Source organism: Athene noctua, chromosome 2 (assembly GCF_965140245.1).
Source record: "Athene noctua chromosome 2, bAthNoc1.hap1.1, whole genome shotgun sequence".
NCBI lineage: Eukaryota > Metazoa > Chordata > Aves > Strigiformes > Strigidae > Athene > Athene noctua.
This window is the reverse complement of record NC_134038.1, coordinates 134326463-134351135: the sequence shown is the minus strand read 5'-3', so window position 1 is coordinate 134351135 and position 24673 is coordinate 134326463. Positions and strand designations below refer to the sequence as shown.

General features: G+C 35.2%; 1 protein-coding gene across 5 annotated transcripts in view; it reads left to right on the top strand.

Annotated features, from left to right (window-relative positions):
* DGKB (diacylglycerol kinase beta) overlaps positions 1-24673 on the top strand; it is a 360852-nt gene that overhangs the window by 322286 nt on the left and 13893 nt on the right. For all 5 annotated transcript variants that reach the window (XM_074898029.1, XM_074898032.1, XM_074898031.1 and 2 more), the window contains one exon: positions 23929-24049. In XM_074898029.1, the coding sequence (XP_074754130.1) occupies positions 23929-24049 (121 nt within the window). The remainder of the gene's footprint in view (positions 1-23928; positions 24050-24673) is intronic.

The following is a 24673-nucleotide window of genomic DNA, read 5'->3' as shown; positions in this document are numbered from 1 at the left end:
GGTGTAGATGATGTATAAGGGGGAAATATTTTGGTATTGGACTTCCAAATATAGACTTCCAGATATAGACTTCCACAGCAGAGATGCATGACAGCATATGTATGCTGGACCGTTTATAGAATTAAGTCACTGTAACTTAGACCATGTATAAATGCAGATATTTATCCACTTGTTCTAGTCAGACACAAATAATTATAAGGATTTTGAAATGCCAGTTCTATAACCTCAGCATTGATTATGCTAACCTGGGACCTTATTCAACTTAATTCAACTTAATTTTTGAGACTTTGTTTTTTTCTTTCTTCTTTTTTTTTCTTTTTTTTTTTTTCTTTTTGTTTTTTGTTTTTTTAATGTGCTGCTCACCTGGAAGTTAAAATGCTATACTTACAGACATAGGTATAAAAAGGACTTCTTCCTGGTTATAATACATAAGGGGAACACTGGAATAGGTTTTTATAGAGGTTCCCAGAACTTGCAATAGAGGCAAAGAGGTAGCTAGGATCCCCTAGTTGTTGAAGTATGGTTAAGTTGAGCAGACTGAAGGAGCGGTGAACTGATGGCTTATCTCTCTTCATTAAAGTAGTTTAATTAGACAGAATGTGCTCACTCCCTCCCTATATGCTCAATATACCTTTTCTTCCATTTTGTTTGTTTTGTAAAGAAATTCTGTCTGAGATAGATTGGCTTCTAAAATTAAAAACTTGATCCTTAATTAGTATAGTATTTTAAAAGAAAACAGTGGTATCATTCTCCAGTCCAAGAAATCTGAATTGAATGCCTTGCTGTTCCTCTGCCAGAGCTCATAGAACAGCTTTCATGGTCATTTATGCCACTCTTCTTGGACAAAACAGAGAAATCTGTGCTATAATATCTGCTCTGAACGCACTTCCCCTCTCCTAGCAATGCTCTATAATGGTACTCAGAAACTCAGGTCTATACCAGGTGGGGAACCATGAATCCTGCTCATGCCGATACAAATTTAAAACATGTGAACTCTGATGTTTTCTGGGGTTTTGTATTCAGTAAATATATGCTTATTCATAAATAAAGAGATAAACAGATGAAATGGCAATATTCAGCTCTTTTTGAAAGCTATTTTCAGTCATCTGAAAGTGAAAATCCAGTGGTTGTTTTGCTTTTCAGGTGGAACTAACAGTATTTATAACTGCTATTGCAAATGAGCATTGCAGTACATTTCTGAACTGTGAGTTTATTTTTGACTGATATGGCTCATACTGAGTTTTAATGGCTTGTTCTTTGCTGAAATGTTTGCTTGTTCTTGCTATGGCATGGTTTTAGTGTCATGTTAGAAGAAATATAAAACTATAAATTGTTAAAAATAAAAAATACTATGTGAAGGATCGTGACTTAATTCACTGTGATTTGTTTCATCTTGATTCAAATATTGAAGTCGGAAATCATCAATGTAAAGGCCAAATAGTTCTGGTGTGTGAAAAATGGGAGATAATACCATATATAAGTAGCTATTGTTAAAGTACAATTTTTTTTTAGTTAAAATTGTGTTCCTTTTAAATTAATAAGTCTTGTGGAAAAGATCTTTTTCTTTGAGGGGGAAAGGGGTGTGAAAATACCATTACAAATTAATAATTATCAAATAATCTATTGAAAACTTTATAGAAATAATACTCTATTGTGAAAATTAGAGAATTGAGGGACGTTATTTCAAAGATCAAGTTTCAATAAATGTAAAGAGTTCTCTTGATTTCAGGAAGGTGTTAACTACCAAAAAATACTGCTGTATAGGAAAGTTATAAATACAAGCAGTGTGAATTCTGTGAAACAGAAAAACTACATAATCCAAAAATTTGAGGTTTACCATCACTTATGTGGTTATCAGTATCATTTGTATGTTAGTGATTGAGAGACATCATTGCACTATCTTATGAATTTATTGTAGATAGAATTTAACACAGAATACAGTAATATTACTGGTACTTTATTCCTGCTGAGTCTATAGACTGTGGGTCTGTTCAGCAAAGTGCTATATTCTGTGTGGGGAAAGTCTTACAGAGCATCAGAGAACACTCGTCATCATTATCAGCGTGCCCTGCTACAGCCATCACTGCTATTCCTGTATCTTCTTTTGTTGCAGCACTAAGAAGCAGGTTCTTTTCCCATTTCTAAAGACATAATCTACTCTGTCTGACTGGAAATGTATCTTTTACCATGAATATAACCTTCGGTTGTGTTACAGACCTTTAACACTTTATCACTCTTTAAGAAATGTTTGACCGGGGTTGGGGATTTATGTTTCAAAGTGGTAAAAATAACATCACGCCATATTTCATTCTCTTAGTTATTTCAGATTTTTTTTTTTTTAGTTATATGCATGTGATTTGTGCAGATATTTCAAAAGGTGATACAATAAAATACATGCTTCCACCCTTTAGTTTAGGTAGAATAGAAACTAATAAAAGTTACAGCTACTATGGAGAAAATGCGGGGTTCCTGACCAACACCACATGTGACCCAACTGAAGTTTAGTTAGCTGAGTTAAATCTGAGCCAAATTTGTCTTTTAATGCATATAAATCCTATAGTTCATGTATCCAAAATTCTGGGAACCTGAGGTCCTTTAATCCCCATAACATTTGCTAAATGACCCCTTGTAAGTTCAATTTTCCCTGGGGTAGAAGAGGTGGAGGGAAGCACTCATATATATATATATATATATATATATATATATACACAGTCTAATTCTACAATTGCAAATGCAAACTTACTTAAGCAAATCAGGAAGGGAGATCTGGCATGTTGATTATTTTAATTGAATTGTTTCCCAGATCAGTCAAGAGATCAGAGCTTGTTTGTTTATTTTTCTCAAATGTCTTTCTTTATGCAAGTGTAATATGAGTATTTATGTTTTTACTTCCTCTCTGCCCCTCTTTTACATTACTTTTCTTCGGGGGAAAATTTCTCCAACTCTTTCCCCTGTGAAACTATACACTGTATAAGTTTACTGTAAAGGCTTCCTTCAACCAGGTTTCCATCACTATAAAATGTCTGCTCTTTAAAAATAGAGGTCTGTATGCTGTAGTTTGGAACATGTTACCATGTGTCTTATTGATTTTATTTATTTTTATTTATTTTTCATAACATTCTGTGCATTGATTTACACATACTTTTTCTTCTGAACACACAACAGATCAATTTGGGAAGAGAAAAATTTGATAATAGCATACCATGTACTGACATAGAACTTGTATAGTCCTTATTGGGCCCAAAGCACGATATTAATAAACAGCACATACAGAGGAGCAAAACCAGTACATACAGAGGAGCAAAACCATGTAATTTTTATGTTATTATTTTGAAATTGGATTAAAAACCAATCTGCTGCCCACTACCATGGGATACTGTTTTCCAGCATGATTCTCTCTGTCCTTCAGATCAGTATAATTTATTGTTTTCATTCAGTATTTGCTGAAGGATTGGGTTTGTTTCCACCATAAGGTGCAGTGTTCTTTCAGATCAGTAGAGTATTATACTGTCACTGTCTATTACACAATATTTCAGTGTTTTTGTCACTCTACCAAGAGTTTATAATCCAGCTACAGAAGTTCCCCAGGCCAAAACATGATATTCAGGGAGTTTCAAAGTCAATGTATTTTAAATCTCATCCTAATGTTCAATTTGTAAAAGAATATTACACACATATAAAACTATCAAAGTTTGATTGTATTTAAATTAATAAATGTTTCATTTTCAAGATAAACTTTGACTTTCAAGAAGTTAAAGGCAAAATTTTGGGGCATGGGGCATTCCAATTAATCAGTATGTAGCATAATACTTCACTTTGTATAATGACATTTGGTAAGATCTGCAGGAGGAAGTCATCCGATCAGTTCTATGAAATTTTAATATCAAAATATTATTATTAATAGATGGATGGGATCCCATGAATCTAAATACAACTTAACTTGTGACTGAGGTGCCAGAAATCCATCTAAACCATAGACAAAGATCCAGTACTTTTATTTTCTCCCACTGTCTAGACCTTCCAGGCATTGAAATGCACCACTATTCAGTGGCCTGAAACTACCTGCTTGGCTGGCGACTAATAATGCCTGTGACTTCTAGTATTAATCTGGGGAGATAGGAATGTATTTCCTACTTCGAGCTCTGTTGGGACTCAGTTCAGACAGGGAGATACCGAAGTGCCATACTAGTCAGGAGCACAGATAACTCTTTCTGGTCCTTTACCTCTTCCACTAAGGACTGCTTGTTAGGGTCCTCATCCAGGAAAGGTGTCTGAGTTGTGCACTCTCAGCTTGTATGTAGCTGAATTCGTGTTTCCTGTTTTCAGAAGTACTTTTTCTTGCTTTCCTCCTAATCCCATTGCAATTGTCTTTCTGATTACACATTGACAGTCTCCTACCATGCTGTGGAAACTGGTAGGCACTCTTCTGTATGGCTTAAGTCCTGAGGGTATCACCTAGTCCTAGGAGCTAATCGGTAAGTTTTGCTGCTGTGACTATAATTCTTTTTCCTAATAAAAGGCAACCGTGATCCATCAGTGCCTAACTTGTAATGTGGCTGGAAGGATCAGATCCTGAGTGGAAGGGACTGTTTTACAATTGGTACTTCTCTGTGTAGCCAATAAAAAGGGAGACTGACCTAACTGTGGCATCGTCTTGAGACTTAAGATCTCTCTTGAGAGATGTCTCTATGTTGATGAGACAGGAAACTTAGGTGTGTGTTAGTAGAAGGGTTGGATATGCTTATCTCCTCAGCTCCTTGAACAAGGCGCTAGAATTTAGATGCAGTGCATCTCAATCTGTTGTAATAGTGAATAAACCAGTTAAGTTTAAACAAAATTAAAACATACTGCATTTTAAAAGGAGATACTGTGACATTAAAAGAACCAGTGTGCCAGGATCCAGTAAGCAGTGTTAATAAGAGGTGACACGACATGGAAGATGGCATAGAATGAATGATACAGTAATAAAGGCACAGCAGATGGTAGTTCTGGTACGAGGAGTACCGGCATGGTTCTCCGTAAACTGAGAGAACGAAGGAATTAACATGAAATAAGAAAGAAAAAAAAAAAAAAAGTAAGTATGTATTGTGAATTTTGCTAACAGAAAATATTAGACCAGAAAATACTGGCACTTTCTAGAGGAAGCAAAAAACAATGATATAAGAAATCCAACATAAACAGTAGACTATAAAAAAGGTAATGCATACTTTACCATAGGAAATCGTCATTGTTATTAAGGGTTTGGGTTGGGAGTAGTTGGCTGGTCATTCTGAATGTCTTTACCCTGTTTTTTGCTGTGTAAATTATGGCTACAGTTGTATGTCTGGTACTTAAGAAACTATTGGTACTATTTCCGGATTATTTCCCTTGAGAGTAATTTGTGGGTATGGAAGGAGAAGGAAAGGGGATAGTGAGTGCTCTAAATTTCCTTCTTTGTTGGCAAATGTGTCTGCAGCTGCTAAACAGGAATAGTCACTTTTCTCTGTTAGATGCCTTATCTGTGTATCTCTATCCATTTAGCATGCTTTGGTGCTAACCAAGAAGAAACAGGGAACTTGCAGTTTTTTTGGAAATATTCATCAATATGTGTTATGAGGGTTTTGCAGGTTTTTTGTTTTTTTCTTTCTCTCCTTCCTCACCCTGTGTTCAGGTTTGTTTTCTTTTTCAGTATGAAAACATAGAACAGTGAGTTAACTTTTAATGAGGATCATTTGAAATGAGTGATAAGGAAGTAAAGGAATACCTAGAAAAACTAAATATATACATAAATCAGCGGGGCCAGATGATGTTCAGTCAAGGGTTCTTAAAGAACTGTCAGAATAAATTGTGGATCCACTCGCCATAATTCTGACAAGTCATTAAGAGCAGGTGATGTACCAGGGGTCTGAAGAAGAGCAAATGGTTTGCCAATTAGTTGTAAACTGGCAGATTGGACCACCTGGTCCAGCTGTATCTGAAATGTATTTCCCTTAAAGTTTTCCTCCCAGGTCTTTATTCCTAGGCTACTGGGTTCACGGTTTGTAACAAAGAGAAATAACTGAAGATTTTTATATAACATAGAAAAGGAAAGAATACAAACAAAAACAAGCCCCACAAGCCTGATTTGGTCTTTAAACCTTAGTTTAAAAACCATAGTTGCTATTTGTAAAGCTTGCTCTCTTCAGGTATTTTTCTTTTTCATTTTCAAAGGATCTTTTTATACCTTTTCTAACTTACTTGTGAGCCTCAGCTGTGCTTTCAGCACAGAGTCAAGTTGGAGAGATTTAAAAATACAAATGGTCAAAAAGATACTAATATCAGTGATCAGTTTTGGCCATCACCTAAAAGTAAAATGATAAATAAAACACCTTTAGTTTTTTAATAAGAGAGCAATAAATATGGGAAGTATTATTATTACTGTTCATTTTCAAACAGTATGTTTATTTCTACAAGCAAGCATTAACACTCATAATTTCTTGTCTTAAATTGGAGTGTCTTACACCAAATATGAAATGAGATTGTAAAAGTTAAATGTCTGTCTAATAATTCTTAGGGTTTTTTCAAGGGATAAGACTGTTTTGTATACTTTAAAATCATATATTTAATTTGGTATGGACAAAAATTGTGTTGGGATGAAAATAAAATGTATCAAGCTAAACATAATCTGTAGATTTATCAGCTTTTGTTGCATGGTATGAAAATAAAAATTTAATGTTGGTTCAACATGCTTCCATATCCATTCAAGTATATACTTTAAAATGACCAGACAGAGGCTTCTGTTTATCTGTGAAAGCCGCAAAATATCATGCCAAACTATTAACTGGACTTTAATTTTTGATCATCAATACAAGAAACTATATGGAGGAGTATATAAACATGGGTATATAAACATGAGTTTAAATAAGTACTAATGGAAGATAAGAGGATTATTTTAATTTTTTTTAAATTACAGAAGTTGTCATCTACATGCTTTGTGTATGGCAAAAAGCCATTATAAAAAAGAGCCTGGATGTCTGAGCAGCTAATGTTTGTAGCAGGAGGAAGAGCAAGGACAGGCTTAATTCTGTAACCAGTATTCACATTGAGTAACATCTGTTCATATGAATAGTCCTATTGAGCTGCGGGCAGGCTCACAAGCTCAGAGAAGAGCCATGCTGCTGTATACAAGTGGCTTTATGATGGTCAGCCTAGAAAGAGATCGTTGGCATTGTCCAAATGAGCAGGGACTAGTCAGCTTGAAAAAGCTGTGACGCCTGCGTGCACAATTAATAACTGAATTTCAGGGTTTTCCTTTATACTGTGAATTTCCTTCATAACTGTCCTCATTCACTCATTTGTGCCTACTAAAATCCCCATGGATGGAAGAAATAGTTGTGAGCAATAAGGTGACATTTGCAAGAAGGCTGAGTGACTGAGCTGAAGTGAGCTTAAGACACTTCAAGTCAGCCAAGGAAAATACAAAAATCATCAATCTGCACTGGGGTGGAATTTCTGCTGAACTGGAGAGGGAGCACTGTTCAGTGACACTGCCTTATGCACACGTGTGTGTATGGTCTCTTTGACAAACCTCCCTTGGGAGTCAGCAGTGCAATACAAAGTGTGTAGTTTACATCTTAATCTCTTATATTAATAGTAGCAATTATTATTTTTTTTAATTGTCTCCTCTTGCTTATTATTTATGTATATTCCAGTACCTCCTAAGGAGCCTAATCAGATAGCAGAGTTACAGGGAGCAGAGTACTGCACAAACAAAAAAAGCAATCCATGCCCTGGAGAGCTCACAGTCTGCTCTGTGCTTCGTTGATGAACATGGCTGATCACTGATTTCGTGTATGAAGCCAGAGCTATTGGAAAATTTTGAGGGAATGTATGTAAATTAAGACTTCCCCATTCCCATGAGATCCAGAGGAATCCAGACCTACAGAGGCAATTCTAAACAGTTGTATTGATTCAATAGGTACAGTCAGACCAGGGTTGTAAATGGGATATGGTAGCTTTCCTGGTGTTACATAGCAGTTATATAGTTGAGCTGAATGGAATTCCAAACCCATAACTTTTCTCCCCATGTCTTTGTCACTCTGCGATTAATGTTTAGATAAAAATAAAACGAAAGTGTTTAAGTGATAATTTCTTACACAACTCATCTGATATTACATCCATTTAGGAAGTTAAGATACCAAACACATGGTGGTTATTTTATTGCCACAGAACTGGCAGGCTTTGGAGCAGATCCCAAATAAAGATCTATACTTCATATTATTAGCAGTAGTCATAATTCCTATGACACAAACTCAAAATATGGTCCTAGTTTGTGGAACAGGAAAAGCAATAGGCAGTCTTTGTCTTAGCCTTTACAGCTGAAGTGTTGCAGCAAGAAAATATGTGTGTGATGAGGGCTAAGCAAAAAAGTGATTTCAGTTTGATAAAGCTTTAATTAAATTTTTAACCAACAGCTTTTGCCAATTAAAAGATTAAAAATATAATTGAAAAGAAATGACAAGTAATCAGATTAGATAAACATAAAATTTATATAAAATGTTTATTGTATATGAGTGTGGGAAATTCTGTAAATTTACTTTATGAAGTGTTTTATGTACACTGACCATAAAAAGTAAGTTAAAAGAACAGTCTTAAGGCTACAGAGTTAGAAATGAAAACATAGGAAGTGCCAGTATTCAGACAATATAACCTTAATTCAGTCCTCTTGTGAAGACCACAGTTTTCTGGACTCTGTATAATGTTTTACATTGTGTTTTCCATGGTAAGTGCCATGAACTTTGGTGTGTATACTGTGCTTTGATGATATAAAGAACTGTTTAAGCACTGGGAATTAGCATTGGCAATGTTATATTCCAGGATATTTTGGAAGAAAACATATGATGGAAAAAAATATCTGAAAACTTAGCAATTAACTCTGTTTTCCCTCACTGCTCTCCTTTTATCTTCCTCTTTGTTTTTGTTTGATTGTTTTTCATGCTGTAACCAAAATAGCATTGATTAATTTTATTTTATTCTGAGAGGATACTTTTCCATTTATTCAACAGATTTAGGACTGGGTCCAGTTCTCATTATATTTGAATATGAGCTGAGTCAAACTTTTCTTGAACTTTCTCTATGCTTGCTATTGAGAGAACACTTGTTCTTAGAGTTTGATTTTGTTTGATTTTTTCCTTGCATAAATCAGGATGAGGAATCTTAGTTGAGTTTTTCAGATATTAACTGTATAGGGATGTTTCTGCTCTTGCTTGTTTATTATTTTATGTATCTGTTGAATTTAACAATATGTTTCTATGTTAATTAAAATAAAATACCTGGAATATTCAATTCGTATTAGGTTTTGCAGCAGTTTGGGGTTTTGTCTCTGGTTTCTTTACAAATTCAAAAATAAATAAAATAAAAATAACACAAACCCCTGAATTTTAAGCTTAGAATGACTTGGCAGTTTCCTTTGTATTAATTGTATACAAAACAGTTTATTACAAGTAGTCAAAACAGCAATGTTTTTACTTGCCCTTTTTAACTGAGCATTGCCAGAAATTACAAGAAGCTGATAACCGCCATACACTGTTACAGATGTTTCAGCTTCTGCAGTAAGAACTCAAATACGATTTTCAAGAACACTGATATTTTTAGCATTTTGTAACTCTAGTGACCATTATCAAGTAAAGGCCGTGAGAAATTAGATATTTTAAAAGTAGCAAATGGCAGCTTTTACAGTTATTAAATAAAGCTTTGATTCATGTGGGTTGATGGCACAATTACAGCATGTTCAACCCAACTCTTGAAATATGATTAACATAAGCTGATATTGTAGTTAAATGTTTAGGTGATGCACAAGACACTTTTTTCTCATTGATTCCTGATACTGTTGTTGTTTTCTGAAAATATCACAGGCTGTATCACACATACCTATAAACCTGGATGAACTCCCTTTCCCTTTAATTTCTCCTATTCATATAGGGGAGGATTAAAATTATGCTAAATTTTTCATAAGTCTAATATCAATAAATGAATATTTAATGAAAGACAAAAACAGGCATGCAGAATAAACTGGTTTCAACAGCTGTGAACAGGTTTTAATTTAGTGCATGGCACACTTACATAGCACTCCTGACTCAAAGAAATTAGGTATGTTAGATGAAAAGATGACTTTGAGTATTCATGCTTTATAAGGAAGTCTTTTTTTTACCATGTAATCCATCAGTTGTGAGACCTTCTTTCACAACCCCGAAAGCATTGTTCCTTTTCATTTTAGTCAGCCAAAGCAGCTGGGTCTTTATAGCTGCAAAATGTTTGCTCACAACCAACTGCTGTTTTGTATACCGCTTTTCATCACTAGAAAATATTTTGTTTTTCACTGTCACTCCACACTTGTCATAACTTGTTGAGGAGCAACATTGTAACGTGCATCCATTTGATCAATGACTTCTTTGTCTCTTCTGGCCTGATTCCTCCTGTGATGTATGCCTAGGAAGGTGTGCACACTGCAGAAGATCCCCCAGACTAACAAATGAGACTGTGTGGACACAAAAGTCCATCCATAGGACTCCTTCCAGCAATAGGATGGTCTCTTCTGACCTTGGCAGCTTTGTGGTAGTAGTTTCAAAGTAACTGGTGGGCCAAGATTATTCTAAATATGTTTTGAAGTGTGATTGAGATATCTCCTGACAGGGACACCTGATCCACTTTTGAAATGGCTCCTCAATAGCCACAGCCATTTGGCCTATTATAAGATAACCGCATCAGCCATATGGTTTGTAATCTGTTGCTGCAGATCCGTTGGGACCCTTAGGCTGTGATCTCGTCCTCCAGGGCAGTGATTCTGATGAGTCTGTGGTGCTACCCTTGTCTAACAGTAGTAGTAATAATAATAATAATCCATACAATAAATACAAATGAAACATATGGACATATGCATCTGATACTGTATGACTGTGGAAGCTCATCAGGCTCATGACTGCCTAGGACTAGATGCAAGACTGCCTGGGAATCCCAGGTTCTCTAGGCACACAAAAAGTCATAGCTCAGCAATAGAGCTCTGAAATGGAATGAAGTTAATTTTGCTAATGTATAATAATACTTATTTATGAAATGTATTTTGAAGCAACCATCCAATTATTTCATTTATGTAGAATTGCAACATGCTTTTGCCAGATGGTGTTTCATATCAGGTCAAAAACTAATGAAAGAATTTGGCTTTAGAACTGAAGTAACAAGAAAAGATGAGTAACTAGAGATTACAAATTTGTTATAGCAGGTTTTTTTTCTAAATTCAAGTTTTTGTAGTGTTTTTTGAGTCCCTTCCCTGTGGATTTATTTGTATTTATTGTATTTTTGTCGCACCTTGTTAGAATTTCGGAAAGATAATTTACACTGTGGTGAACCAAACTCCCAATTCCCAGAGAAGAGTAGACTTAAAATAATTTGTACTTTCTTTTTTTAGATTATTTATTAGACATATTCAAGAGGTTTAATCAGTGGCTAGGGATGGAAGGAGGTGATTTGAAATTGCCAAGAGAAAGAAATAATTTTCCACAAATATTTCTGAAGATATTTCTCCAAAGCTCAATATGTCCAGTTGTACTATTGACAACATTTGTTCCTGTCTTGAATAGAAATGTAGGTCTTGTTAAAAGTGCTGGACAAATACAACATGGAGACCTGTGGTTCAGACACAGTAAGAGTGCATCAACATGAGTAGATTTTGTTCTCTCACTATTATTATATTTCCATATTTTTTTTCTTTTTTAATTTATTTTTTTTTTTCATTCTGTGCCAAATTCTTTCTTGGGAACAGCTTCAGCTTTTGTTGATGTCATGGTAATGGTGATCAGACCATTGACTTCCACCTGAACTAACATGAACACTGGTAGTTTTTGTAAGTTTTTAGCTTTATACAGCAACTGGTTTTTGAAGTCTTTGCCTAATTAAGAAACAAAAGACTGAGCCTGAGCCACTTAATACAGTAGGTCATAGTCTAAATGAGCTCTGCCAGAATTTCACATGTTTCCAAGGTTATTAGGATTTGTCTTCAATGAGTATATCAAAAGCAACTGGTTTTGCATCTCCTAGCAAACATTTCAGCCAGTTGTCTCATTCTCTCAAGTATTTCAAGTCTTCTACCAAATATTATCAATATTTCTATGAATCAGGTATGTCACTTGAAATTAAAATTTTCATTTAAGTTTGAAGGTTGATTTTTAAAAGTGACTTTACATGAAAATCTAGAATTCCTCAGAAGAATGGATATTTTCAGAGAAATGTGAAGTTTTAGTCCAACTTTAGTGTCTTAGAAAGGAAAAGATTTCTCTACAGGCATTTTGATCAGCTTTAAATAGATCAAAGTTATAATTCCTCCTTTAACGTTTCTTTCTTTCCCAGGGAAAAATTCTCATTTTCCTTAATTATACATTTAGAAAATACTAGAAACTCTGGACTTACACGTCTATGAAAAGGAAGATCCAAATTAAAAAAAAAAAAAAAAAAAAAAAAAAGTGAAAATTTAGGAGTGGAAGGATTAGAATATGTCTTTTGCTACGCTAGAATCTAAAGCCAGATGTGTAATACAAATACTCTAGTGGAGTATGGAGAAGAGAGATAATCTGATATATACAGATGCTAGCAGTCAAAATTACTCAAGCTGTACTGAAATTTCCTTTGCACCTGGCACTGGAGGTGTTAGCCATGCCAGTTCAGTCCCCCAACACAGATGTTCTTGTTGTGCCACTTCTTATGTGTAGCATCTAGGTTTCTGTTTAGCTCGGCATAGCACACATAAATACTGTAATGCAAAGGCCACCCATTTATTAGTGCACCTGCATCTTCTACTTTCTTTAATTCCTGTATTATATTGCACTCCCTTTCTGCTACTGATCCTAGTGCAAAGTGGTGTTACGGAAAAGAAAATCCAGCTACTATTACCATGCATGAATTACAATGATGAAAAATATTTTTCAAAGTCAATCACGTATTATATTATACAAGTAAGACTGAATTTTCAGATGCCTCAAATATGTAAATGCAAACCTGTTTGTTGTACACAACCTTATTTATATTGTTTTATAATTAGTATTCTGAAATCATGTACCATAAAGTAGTTACCATAGAGATAGGGCCGAATAAACAGAGCACTTAGCAGTCATGCTTGAAACATGTGTGTAGTCCATTTGGTATCCTGAATATCCATGCTTAAATGATTTGTTGGGTAGAGACCAGAATTAAGGCCCTTTAAAAATTTGTCTCATAGCCATTTGTTGAAAGTAACCTGAAAGGTGAAAATTCCAAAATATTAATGAAATATCTTCTGTCCTTCCAGATTAATTTCCACATGTAACTAAAAAGCAACTCTCCCACCCTTACTTTCCGGTGTGTAATTGATTGGTAAAATGAAAACAAACCTAGGATGATTGCTCCAAACTCAAATTCACTTTGAGGTTTGCTCTTCTGTTTCAGACTGAAGGCAGGACTTGTCAGTCTGAAAAGTGTCTTTTCCTTCTGTATCAGTTGGCATGATGAAGGATATTAACTCTCCCTAGAAGTATTGGCAAACAATATATGGCATATATTCTGCAAATGACACATACAGTAGAACAACATAAACAACACAACAACATGGCCCAGTATGGCCCACCTAGAATCCCATACACTAAATTCACCCCAGGAACTTCTCAAGTTCATATGTGTCTGAACTGAAAAAGAGTAATCCTATATACATACTATTTCAGTTTTGGCCCTGATGCCTAGAAAAAGAATTTAAACAAAGGTACATAGTAAAAAAAAAAAAAAGTAACCAGGTTTGTCTACACTTTGGAACTGTCTGAACATAGCTGGTCAGAATTTACAGCAGAACTTCTTTGAGGAAGTCCAGACGTGATGACTACTATTCAGAGTAGGATTGCCATATTCAGGTTTAGCATAGTCCTGTCTGGAAACAACTAAAATGCACATGTATTCGTACAACTGATCTCCTCATCTGTTTCTCCTGCACTTTCTCTTACTCTGCATCATTCAGAACAAAAATGAGAGTGAAAAGTGAGAACGAAAGTATGATGAGAATCATTCCCTTAGTTTTCTAGGTCTTCTATTTTGCATTAAACTCCATGAGTTTTATAATTTTTCTTACCGTGTCAAAGCTCTCTAAAGACAAATTCAGTAAAGCTCCACACTTCAGTATAGATTTTTCAGCTCAGGATCTCAGAATGAGTTAACTCTAGGCAAGAACTTTGCCTCTGTATTTCTTCAATACCTGAAACTTCATAAGTGGAGTTATAGCTGAATAGTGTGTGTTCAGATTGGTTTTTAGTAAAAGACTGTGGCTTTCATTTTGTGGCAGAACTTCGTAACCAAATAAATTATAACCAGATCCAAGTTTGTTTGCAAGTCATCTTTTCTTGTTTAGAATGAAATAAAGTTTGTTTTTTCTGTTTGATACTGTTCGGGACCAGAGCACTAAAATGAACTTGTCTCACTGCTGTGATACTTGTAGCTGACTTGATACTATCCTTGCGAAGAAATTGGTACTCTTCTGTAGTTGTCTTGATCATGGTTATGGAAATACCTTTTCTTCCTATGTGTGTTGTAAATAACTGTTGAGAAAAGCTATTGAAAAATAGCTTGATGTCAGTCATAAATACTTAAAATATTGAAAGGTATAATAAGAAATTTGTTTCTGATTTCTTTGTGATCCTTTGAAATGTCTTTCTATGTAAGGCACATCAAAGCAGACATTTATTTTTCTTGCAGCACTATTAGAGGTAATTTCCCCCTTTGGTTTCTCCAGTAACAAAGGTTTCTGCATATCCCAGAACTGTCTTGTTGTAAACGAGCATTAGTACAAAAAATACTGAATTTTTAGCAATGCATGTAGTTCAGATAGGAAGAAAAATATCTGCAATTGCTTGTATGTAATTAGATTAGATAGCAGAGACCAAACCCCACAATGACAAATTATGAGAATGGAACAAATTTAAGAAAACTAAGCATTGGGAAAATCTGCTCACATACATGGAGGTCAGTCCTGGAGGTCGCAAGCACACTTGTGTCCCATCAAACAATGAGTAAGTAGAGGGTGTATCACTTCTGCAGGCCTTAGCCCTCACAAAGGAGCCGACGCATGTGATAGTGAGGGGGTGCTAGATTTAGTAGAAAGTTAGCTTTAGATACACTGCTAAATTGAGCAAGCATGCTAGCTTGTCTCCCAAGATTCCTTTTAGTTGTCAACAGAGAAAAACATGTTCCTCCAGAAAAACAGACCTCTTAGTTTCTTTCTCTGAATCACTGTCTGGAGAAAACTCTGAGCTTTCTACAGTTCTCCATATATAAATTCCTAACACCATTAGAGTTCCTCTCAAGATACCATCCTTTCATCTGCTTCTTCTGTTGCTCCTGTGTCTGGCTTGGCAGCCCTTTGTGAATGACCTGGAAATCCTTGGCTGCCTCAGACAACACCAAACACATTTAGTTTAGTGGGAAACTAAATCAAAGCTTCTTTATTTTCAATGACTGCAGGAAGTTTAAGAAGATTGCCTGATTTACTTAGATTATACCTGCCCCAGAGTTCACTGGATTTGACTTCAGTCAATTGTCTGATGCTCCTTCTGTAAAAAGAGATAGTTTGGACAATGGTTGTAATTGAAACTGCAATCCAAAGTGTGATTCTAGCATTTATTTAATTAAATTAACCCAGGTAATTTAAGTGAGGGCACGGAAACTTAAGGGGCCAGCCAGCCACTAAGCCATCACTGCTGTGTTTTCTTTCCTGTTAGTACCTATTCAAATAACAACCTTGGATATCTCTACCATGCTGAAGACTCCTCCCCTAGCTGCAGTAGGAATACATAACCTTGAATACTTTAATACAGGCATTCTAGACAGTCAGAAATGGCTAAAAGTGATCTGTGATGCATCTCATTGATTTTCAGAATACTTTTCCAGGGTTATGCTCTTCCTTAATAACTAAACATTGCTGTTGTTCAAACCAGTATCTATTTTTCATACTGTGATCACCAAACACCATGGAATACTAGCAAGGCGGAGGACACAAATGGAATTGGTTCTCATGCAGACGAAGAGGAATGAAGATCCTCTCTGGGGGGTTTCTGAGCTTCTGGACCAAAATCACTACCAGTTCAGTCAAAAGGAGTTTTAATACTCATGTAAATGGAATGAAGATGTCTTTCTGGGAGATAAGTAGAAAACTCTTTGGTGGATAAATATAGGGATAATGCCATTATTAGAGTTTGCTACCCTGCAGAAAAGGAACATTTATCCCCTGTTAGTACTAGTTCTCTTAGAAATGTACAAATCAAAGCTGGTTTTCATTGATCTGATTTCTACATTTCCATCAATATTACTGTATTTTTCTTTTCTAGGCTGTGGCATTTTTATAGGCTAATCAAATATCCAATATTACTAGGAGCCATTTAAAGTGAATGCCAGAACTACTAAGGAGTAATCTGAGAATTAGATCTATTTTTGTTAGTTGAAATGATCTTGACTTGCTCATATTGTATTGTACCTGATGCTCAGTAATACGATAGTACCAATACAAATAGAAAGATATCCGGTTTGAAGTTCTTAAATATCTGTTAAAAGTGGTGAGCAGTCCAAGCACATTAAAATTCCATTTTCCCCCATACAAGTGTTTGCTGCAGATGACCCCCACTGATCTTAAATATATTTCTGTATCTGTAACTGAATAGAGGTTTTCCGTACAGCATGTTCTAATGGTACTCTGGCCTTTAGCCAACAAGGCACTGAATAAGGCTATTTTTAAAATACAGAAACTGGGAACAGCTGCAGCAATCAAATTTGATAAAAACAGAGAGGAACTTTGCTTTTTTTTTTTTTTTTTTACGGTTTGTCCAAGTTTAGACTCCTTTCATAGAACGGCTTTTGTTCTGTTGGATGAAGGGGGTATAAGAGTAACACAGTGAAATCCTTTTGAACAAATAACTTTTAAAAGAATATAGATTAAAATAAAAGGGGGCTTTTTGGTGCAGCAGCATGTTCAATGCAATTGTACCTCAAACTATTAAAAGCATAAATCTATAGAAGAAGAATACATTTTGTCTGCCAAGCTTTACCATAAAAGACTGATCCATAATGATCTCCTGAACTGGAAGATGAAACCTCTTGTTTCAAATGTTGAACATCTGAACATTGGTATTTGGGAGTAGTTTTTGGGTGGAAGTGATTTAATTTAAATGCTCTGGGGTGGGTTGTTTTTTTGTGTTTTTTTTCTTCTTTTACTATTAATCAAAAAAGTTTCTATGAAGAACTCTCCTCTCCTTCCCCCTATCAAGCTGGAAAAAAAAAGTTCACTTAAGGAAAAGTTTTACAAAGGCCTTCTGTGCACATTAAAAAGTTTCGTAAAATATTTAATTACAAGGACTGATTCTTCTTTGTTTGCCCGCTTATTTTTTTGGGAAACTTGTCGTTCAATGATTAATGAGAGTCAGGAGATGATTATATACACAAAAAAAGTCCATTACAGAGTAGTCGGCTGAACTGTATCTTTTAAATGATTCCATCTGAGGATGGAGTCTCTGTGCTAGACTAATGCAAGACAGAAGATACTGGAAGAAGAAATCTGGAATCTACTGAAGTCAGTAAGAGTTTTGCCACTGAATTTGGCAGAGGGATGATTTTATTGATTGCGTTTATTTTAAGTGTCAAAAATAGCACCCTTGCATTCTTACCTCATTAAAACTGTTTAGTGCATCATCAGTTCAGATGGCAAAGCAAAAATGTACTGAATTTCTCACACATGTATAAATATGGGTAGATATCATATGTGTGTATGACCACATAGGTACAAAATGTGTGTGCATTTTCATGTGTGTTTATATATATATTAAAATATCTGCTTAATTTATTATCACCTTATCTGATTATCTCACCAGGGTGAAAATTACAGTAGTGACATATCTTCCTTTCTTCGTGCTAAGAGGCAGGCTTAGCTTGTTTTGTTTTAAAAACAGGAAAAAAAAATATGAAGACGAGAGTAAAGACTTGAGAATTGACACTGGCGTGAAATAGATGTATGGAGTCACCTGAAATTTTTAGTGTTTACAAGCAAACTCTGCAATGCAAAATACTCAAAACTGGGTCAGATTCTATAGATGTAGGACTTAATATATATCCTCAAAGTCGATATTAAGAGGGAGAATAGACTTTCAGAAGTGGAAGGTTAAAATTCAGGAGTTGCTGATTTATTTCCTGTCTCTGCCACAAACTTCATGTGTCATCTTGGCCAGGTCAGTTCTGCAACTGTGCTTAACTTTACATGGTAGAAATAATATTATGACTCTTCTGGGTCTACACACAATATATCCAGCTGAATATGAGAACAAACCTTTTTTAGGAACTAAACTTGTCTGTGTACAGTTTTCACTTTATAAAATGGGCATAATAATACTATTTTTCCCCAAAGTTTTGTCTATTTGTATGTATTATATATTCTTGAAGACAAGATCTGTCTTTAGTTATGTATCTGTGAATTAGTAACAAAACAGAGCCTTGATGTCATCTGGACCTCCAGGTACAACTCTGATATGTTGAGGCATATGTTACTTGAGGTAGCTTCTCTAAAGCAAAGCATAACAAAAAACAGGATGTACAGATTGCTCTCAGTTAACTGATTTCATGTAACCAGGAATCTAGAAAAAGCCATTCATTTGAAACCAAGAGAAAACTGTGAAATTAAACACATTTTTAGCATTTTATACAACAGCAGTCCCCATCCCTGCATATGGAAGCGACCCCACATTCCTGCATAATGGGTAACAGTAGATTTAATGCCTGCCGTGTTCTAGGAAGATACAGAAGCATTCATGTGGTGCAGAGCACTGAGCTCAGGAATTTATCAAGGATCCTCTGGCATCATACCAGCTTTCAAATTCTTATCCAGTATTTTAACTGGAACCAAAAAATTTCCAGTGTGATGATTACTAGGGTTTGATTACATTTAGTAAGCCATGGAGCCCCTTCTTTTCAAAGACAAACTGCTGCCAGAGACAGATTTACCACTGACCAACAGTGTTTTTATGCAAATGTGCTTGAGTGAGTGCAGTAACCCCAAGTTATAATAGAGTCATTCAATCTCTTGCCAGGACAGCAATATTTATATATTGCAAAGATAAATTGGATATCAAAACCAGTTCCATTACAGAGGGAAAGTTCTCTATGTAAATCAGTATTTCTAATCACATCATGCTTCTTCCCCCCACCCCCCCAGCATTTTGCTTTCCTTGCTTTATCTTCACAGATGAATTCCAAATATGTTGTTCACTTTGAATATTGAAGCGTTCACCTAATGCCAAGCTAGTGGTTAACGTAAAGGGACTACGAAACTTTAAAGTCCTCAAGTGTGTTTCTTCATGCCTTGAGGAAGTGCTGTAAAGGGTTTATGTTCATGTACAGTGTTTTGCCTTTTACTTGTGAAAGTTTCTGGACTTCTCTTTCTCCTGCTGCCTGATGGGTAGAAATGGGCAGTCATCTCTCTAGTGACTTTATCTCCCCATCGGGAATGAGTGCAAGGGGTCAGATGCCCCTCTGCTTGCTCGTCACCATCTGCTGACAGCAGCGCTCTCCTGGGAGAGCTGGCTTTGTTTACTGACAGGGCTAATACGAGGAGACACGTGAAGTACTTTGGTTTGTGAAAGAGGGCAGGAGAGGCATGGTGCTGTGAAAACATTCCCACACACTCTAATGGCTCATTCACATAGAAAACAAGTGAGAGCCTTCAGCTCTTTCACAGAGCTCAAAGTAGAACAAACGGACTCCAGAACACCAAGGCACCAGTCAAAAAACACTCCCCTAAAGCACTAATACCAAGAAGCTCTCCATGATAGCTTACCTATGAGACTTCAGCTCTCATTTAGGCTACTGAATGATCTGGCTAGACTGAAAAGCTGCACAGCATCTGGTTTGGTGTTGTTCACTGTTAGCTGCTAAATTCTTTTTGAAAATCTTAACATTCTGTTTCCTAAACCTAAACCTCCTAAAACTGATTGTGAGAGGTGAAGCATGCATTGGAGAATTTTATCAGTACAGTAACCAACTGATACTTTTCTCTTCAGAATAAAATCTGTAGAATGCAGAAGAAATACCACATGCCTAAAAAGAGGTACATTTTTTTGCTCTTTAGTTGATAGAGACACACACAGATGCACACATGAGTGTGTAACTTTAGAATATCATTTGAGGATTGAAAAGAAGTGGCTTTCTGAATTAGGTCTCAAAACTAGTTTGGGATACATGTCATGGAAAAGTCCATGTTTTGAGCTGGTTTAAGTGATGAATCATGTTTAGTGAACGGCAGCATTCATTATTCTGGTCTATAATTTATAAAATGTATAAAACAATATGAACAGTGATACTAGGTCAACCTACAAGTTTGTGTAGCTCAGTATCTGACCTCTAACACCAACCTGTATTGCATGATTAAAAATAAAGCCTAAGAGCCAACTTACAGGGACTGTTCCATTAAGACACCCTACCAAAGGTGTAACATTTTGTGATTTAGGGAATTTTAGAGTCTACTACAGCAACATGATATAACAAAGTATTGCATAAACAGGATTTCCTACTTGTTCTAGAAGTGCTGTGATACTCCTTGGTTCTTACCTTTCAAGAAATAGTTAATTACAATACTGTCTTCACCTACTCAGTGACACTCATTATTTTCCCATCTTTCCTCTATTCATCTCTTTACTTCCTAAAGGGTCCTAGTCTAATTAATTATCATACAGAACTCCTCCATACTTGCTACCATGTTTGTTGCTCTGTCATTTCCAGTTATTTTATTTCTTCCTGTGCATTGCTGAGTGGACTGGAACTACAAACTCTGTACTGTATGGATACTAATCATAATATTTGATGAAATTTGATCACCACTGACAATTGAGCTGATATTTTCATAGAAGTAGCCACAGTAACTCCATAACCTTAATACCAGCATGACAGTATTAATTGTAGCCCAGCAAAATAAATATGCATGTATATATGGACATGTACACACAGACATACACACCCCATTTCAAATGTAATATATATGGGTATAACAGTCTACATATCTGTAGTTACTCTGTTATATGTAGCTAGCTCGGTTTCCTCTCGTGGGCATTAAGTTACATGTATTCAATTTGCTGCTTCTGTATAGCCACATTACTCAGTACTGTAAAATTCCTAAACTTTTTTTTTATAATTGGCTTTTGTCTTTACTTTGTTGAATCCTCAGTAACTTACTATCTACTTCTATTTCCAGATTATTTAGGGGTATATGATGAGCAGTACAGAGGCCAGCACAGATCTTTCTGAGAAATCAGTGATAACCTTCCGCCAGAATGAAGAATGACTTCCCCTTTCCTATCTTTTAATTTAATAGAAGACCTGATCTCTTTTAATAGAGCTTAGTCTCTTTCAGAGTCTTTGGTGGGGACCTTTTAAGAACAAATGTAATCCATTCATTGATGTCTTGACCTTTTATATTCAACCAGTGTACCTATAGCCATGTTACAACTTTGAAGAATGAGACTAAAATATACACACTCCCTTTTCTACTTTTGCTCACTCGGAGTTCTTGTCAAAGTCAATATAGCTCAAGGATTTGTTGAAATGGATATGACTACACAAAAGCTAAAGCATCAGGTCAAATATATTAGCAAGGGCAGGAGCACAAACTAACCCTAAGCCAATAATTGCATGTTACATTTGCTTTAGTTTTTACTGCTTCCGAAGGAAGGTTATGTCTAAATTAAGCTCGATTCTAAAAATACTAATATTTGGCCTAAAATAACCCTACTTTGGGAATGTGCCACTACAAATGTGATTTTTTTCAAAAGGCTTCACTTTTTGGTAGATAAGAATATTGTTCAGTTCCATCTTCCAATGTTTAATATACCACATTTTTTGAGATGTGTGGTAGAGATCAAAGGGCAGGATTTGGCCCTTAGTAACCTGCTGTTACTGGCAGTAATCTCACAGCTATTGAAAAATGATGCATCAACTTTATATCACTGCAAATGTCACTATTCTGAATCTTGCATATGTTGCCTGAGCTGTCAGTAATAAAAATCTGTTCTTAATTATTCTCCCATTTAAAAAATAATAATTTTCTAATAACCCAGTGAATAAGAATTTGATGTTTTCTTTGGCTGGAAACATTTTAATGATTTAATACATCTATAAAGTTCTGTGTGCTTTTATAATACAATAACTTTTGCAAATGAATAGGACTTTCCCATTTAAATCGCTGTGGCTATCAAGAAAGCAGAATTTGTTTAAATGTGAGTTAAGTTTAAAAGTAAGTAACTTAAGAAAAACATTTTAAGATAAAAACAATTCAGAAGAAAGCTGGACATACAAAATTGGGTTTACATGTGTTACAGGGATGCAAACTGTAAAAATGTATCATTAAAATTAATCATATTTTATATTTCAATCTTTTGTCCATCTTATTGGTTTTCCTTAATAGGAAAATAGAGGGATTATTTTTGCTTCATTGATATTATATGGAACCGATTTCACTGTGATGAGAAAAAGAAAATAGCAGAGAATATTAAGAAGGCATAAGAAGAAAAATTAAGGCTTTGGATAGTATCAGATTTTCTGGTTGGAAGCAGAATAATCCAGACCATAAATCCTATTTGCTTTTAATACTTCCCCCCACCCCCCCATATCACAGTACTTCTTTCAGTTAATTACCTTCATTCAAAGCCCAAAGAAGCGAACAGAAAAGACTCCCTTTGAAACTTTGGACTAGTCTCATAGATATGATAATTAGCATGAAATTCTACCTTCATTAAAGGTTGAAGGGTTTAAAATATACAAAGAGTAATGTGCTCTCCTTTTTTTTTTTCAGTGTGATGATAGACTCTTAACATTTTAGCTCATTGCTGTGCTTCACCAAATAGTGTACCTTTTGGAAACATATTAACAGCCAATCTATAAAACACATGTAATATACGGCTAAAAAAAATGTTTCTTTTTTCTTCTCCATCTGGTCTTGGCAACATGTACTTAAACAGGAGCATATAAAACATTTCATTCAAAACACCCTAGTTGGTTGTGGATGATATTTCATTACCTTGCTTGGTTGCTTCTCAAACCAGACTGCTATATTACTGTTTAGGCTTGTGGTTGTATCTCTTTTTGTATCTGAAATTCTAGACAGAATTTGTCCTTGCTCCTTGAAGTCAAGCAAACTAATGTTTATTTTGCCATAGACATTATTTATTTAAGTATTTTTTTGAGGTTTAATGCCAGAATACTATGTCATCAAAAAGCAGTGTGAAACAAAATTATAGAGCTGGGTGCAAACAAGTACTACAAAGTTAAGGAAAGCTAGATGAATAGTTGCTCATACAAAGTTTTCTTCTGACCTTTTTGCATTGAATCTGTGCACTAATTGAGACGAAGATACAATGCAAAAAATGATATGTGGTCTCCTAATTAAAGACTAATAATGCATGCAAACAAAGGCTGAATTAAAGTTGTACACATCATCTGGAAAGAATTGTGTAGAAGAGAATTCAACCAGGTCTGGAGCACTGACGTTTCCCTTACCAGAGTTTACATATCTGTTGAAACAATGGTCAGCATCAATTTCTAAACTGCAAAAACATCTCATTCTATGTCAGGTAACCTAAATGAAGGAGTATCTCCGTTTTCTCATATAATAAGTTTATTTGTTCAGTATGTATGTATTATAATAAACCATGGAGGTGATTATTGTATTTTAGAATAAATTTGGTCAGGATTTTTTAGAATGATGTGACAACAGGCCCAGATGTGTCCAACCTTAAATTTGCAATCACTTCATTATTTTTGCCAGTTCATTTCTCCACATCTTTTATTATCAGCTGGTCTTCTGACAATTCTTGTTAGCCAAGATGACCACTGTCAAAATGCTGTTTAGACAAAATGGGGTTTTTTTGACTTTTGCAGATCTAAGTGACCAGCTTATGGAAGTGGTTGGCCTGGAAGGAGCCATGGAGATGGGACAGATATACACAGGTCTGAAAAGTGCTGGAAGAAGGCTTGCCCAGTGTTCATCTGTTGTCATTAGGTATTGGCAGCTTTAATTTACACTGCACTGTTTTAGTGAAACAGTAAAGTTTTATATGTTATCAGCTCTCTTACTTTAGTAGTTTAGTAGTAATAATTACTGTATTTACTTCTTGTGAAAGATTTTTGTATATGAAATATATGTATTCCATCCTTATTCTATGGCCATACATCTTCCTTTCTTTAAATGTGTCAAAAAAAATAGAAAAAGGGTGTTCACATTCAGTCTTCACATGTTGTATTCAACTGTCATTGCATCCTATGAAGAAATACTGTCAAGCAGTTGAAGCAGAAGGAATAAGGCATGAACATCTTGGGTTTTATTATTAACATACACTCTGCACAATTTTGAGCAAAAAGTCATTTAACATTACTTTGACACATTTTAACCCATTTATAATACATACCTCACCAGAGAACAGTAGAATGTAATTAGTATTTGTAAAAGATTTTTTTGATCTCTAGAAGACAAAGTGTTCTGTTTTTAATTTATTTGTTATTTATGGAACACTGACAGTCACTATTAATAAATGTGTTGGTATGTGTAAGCCACTAATGGTAGAGCATGCTAATTGTGTTTTATTGTTTACTATGCTAAAAGTGACCAGAACATTCACAATAGAGG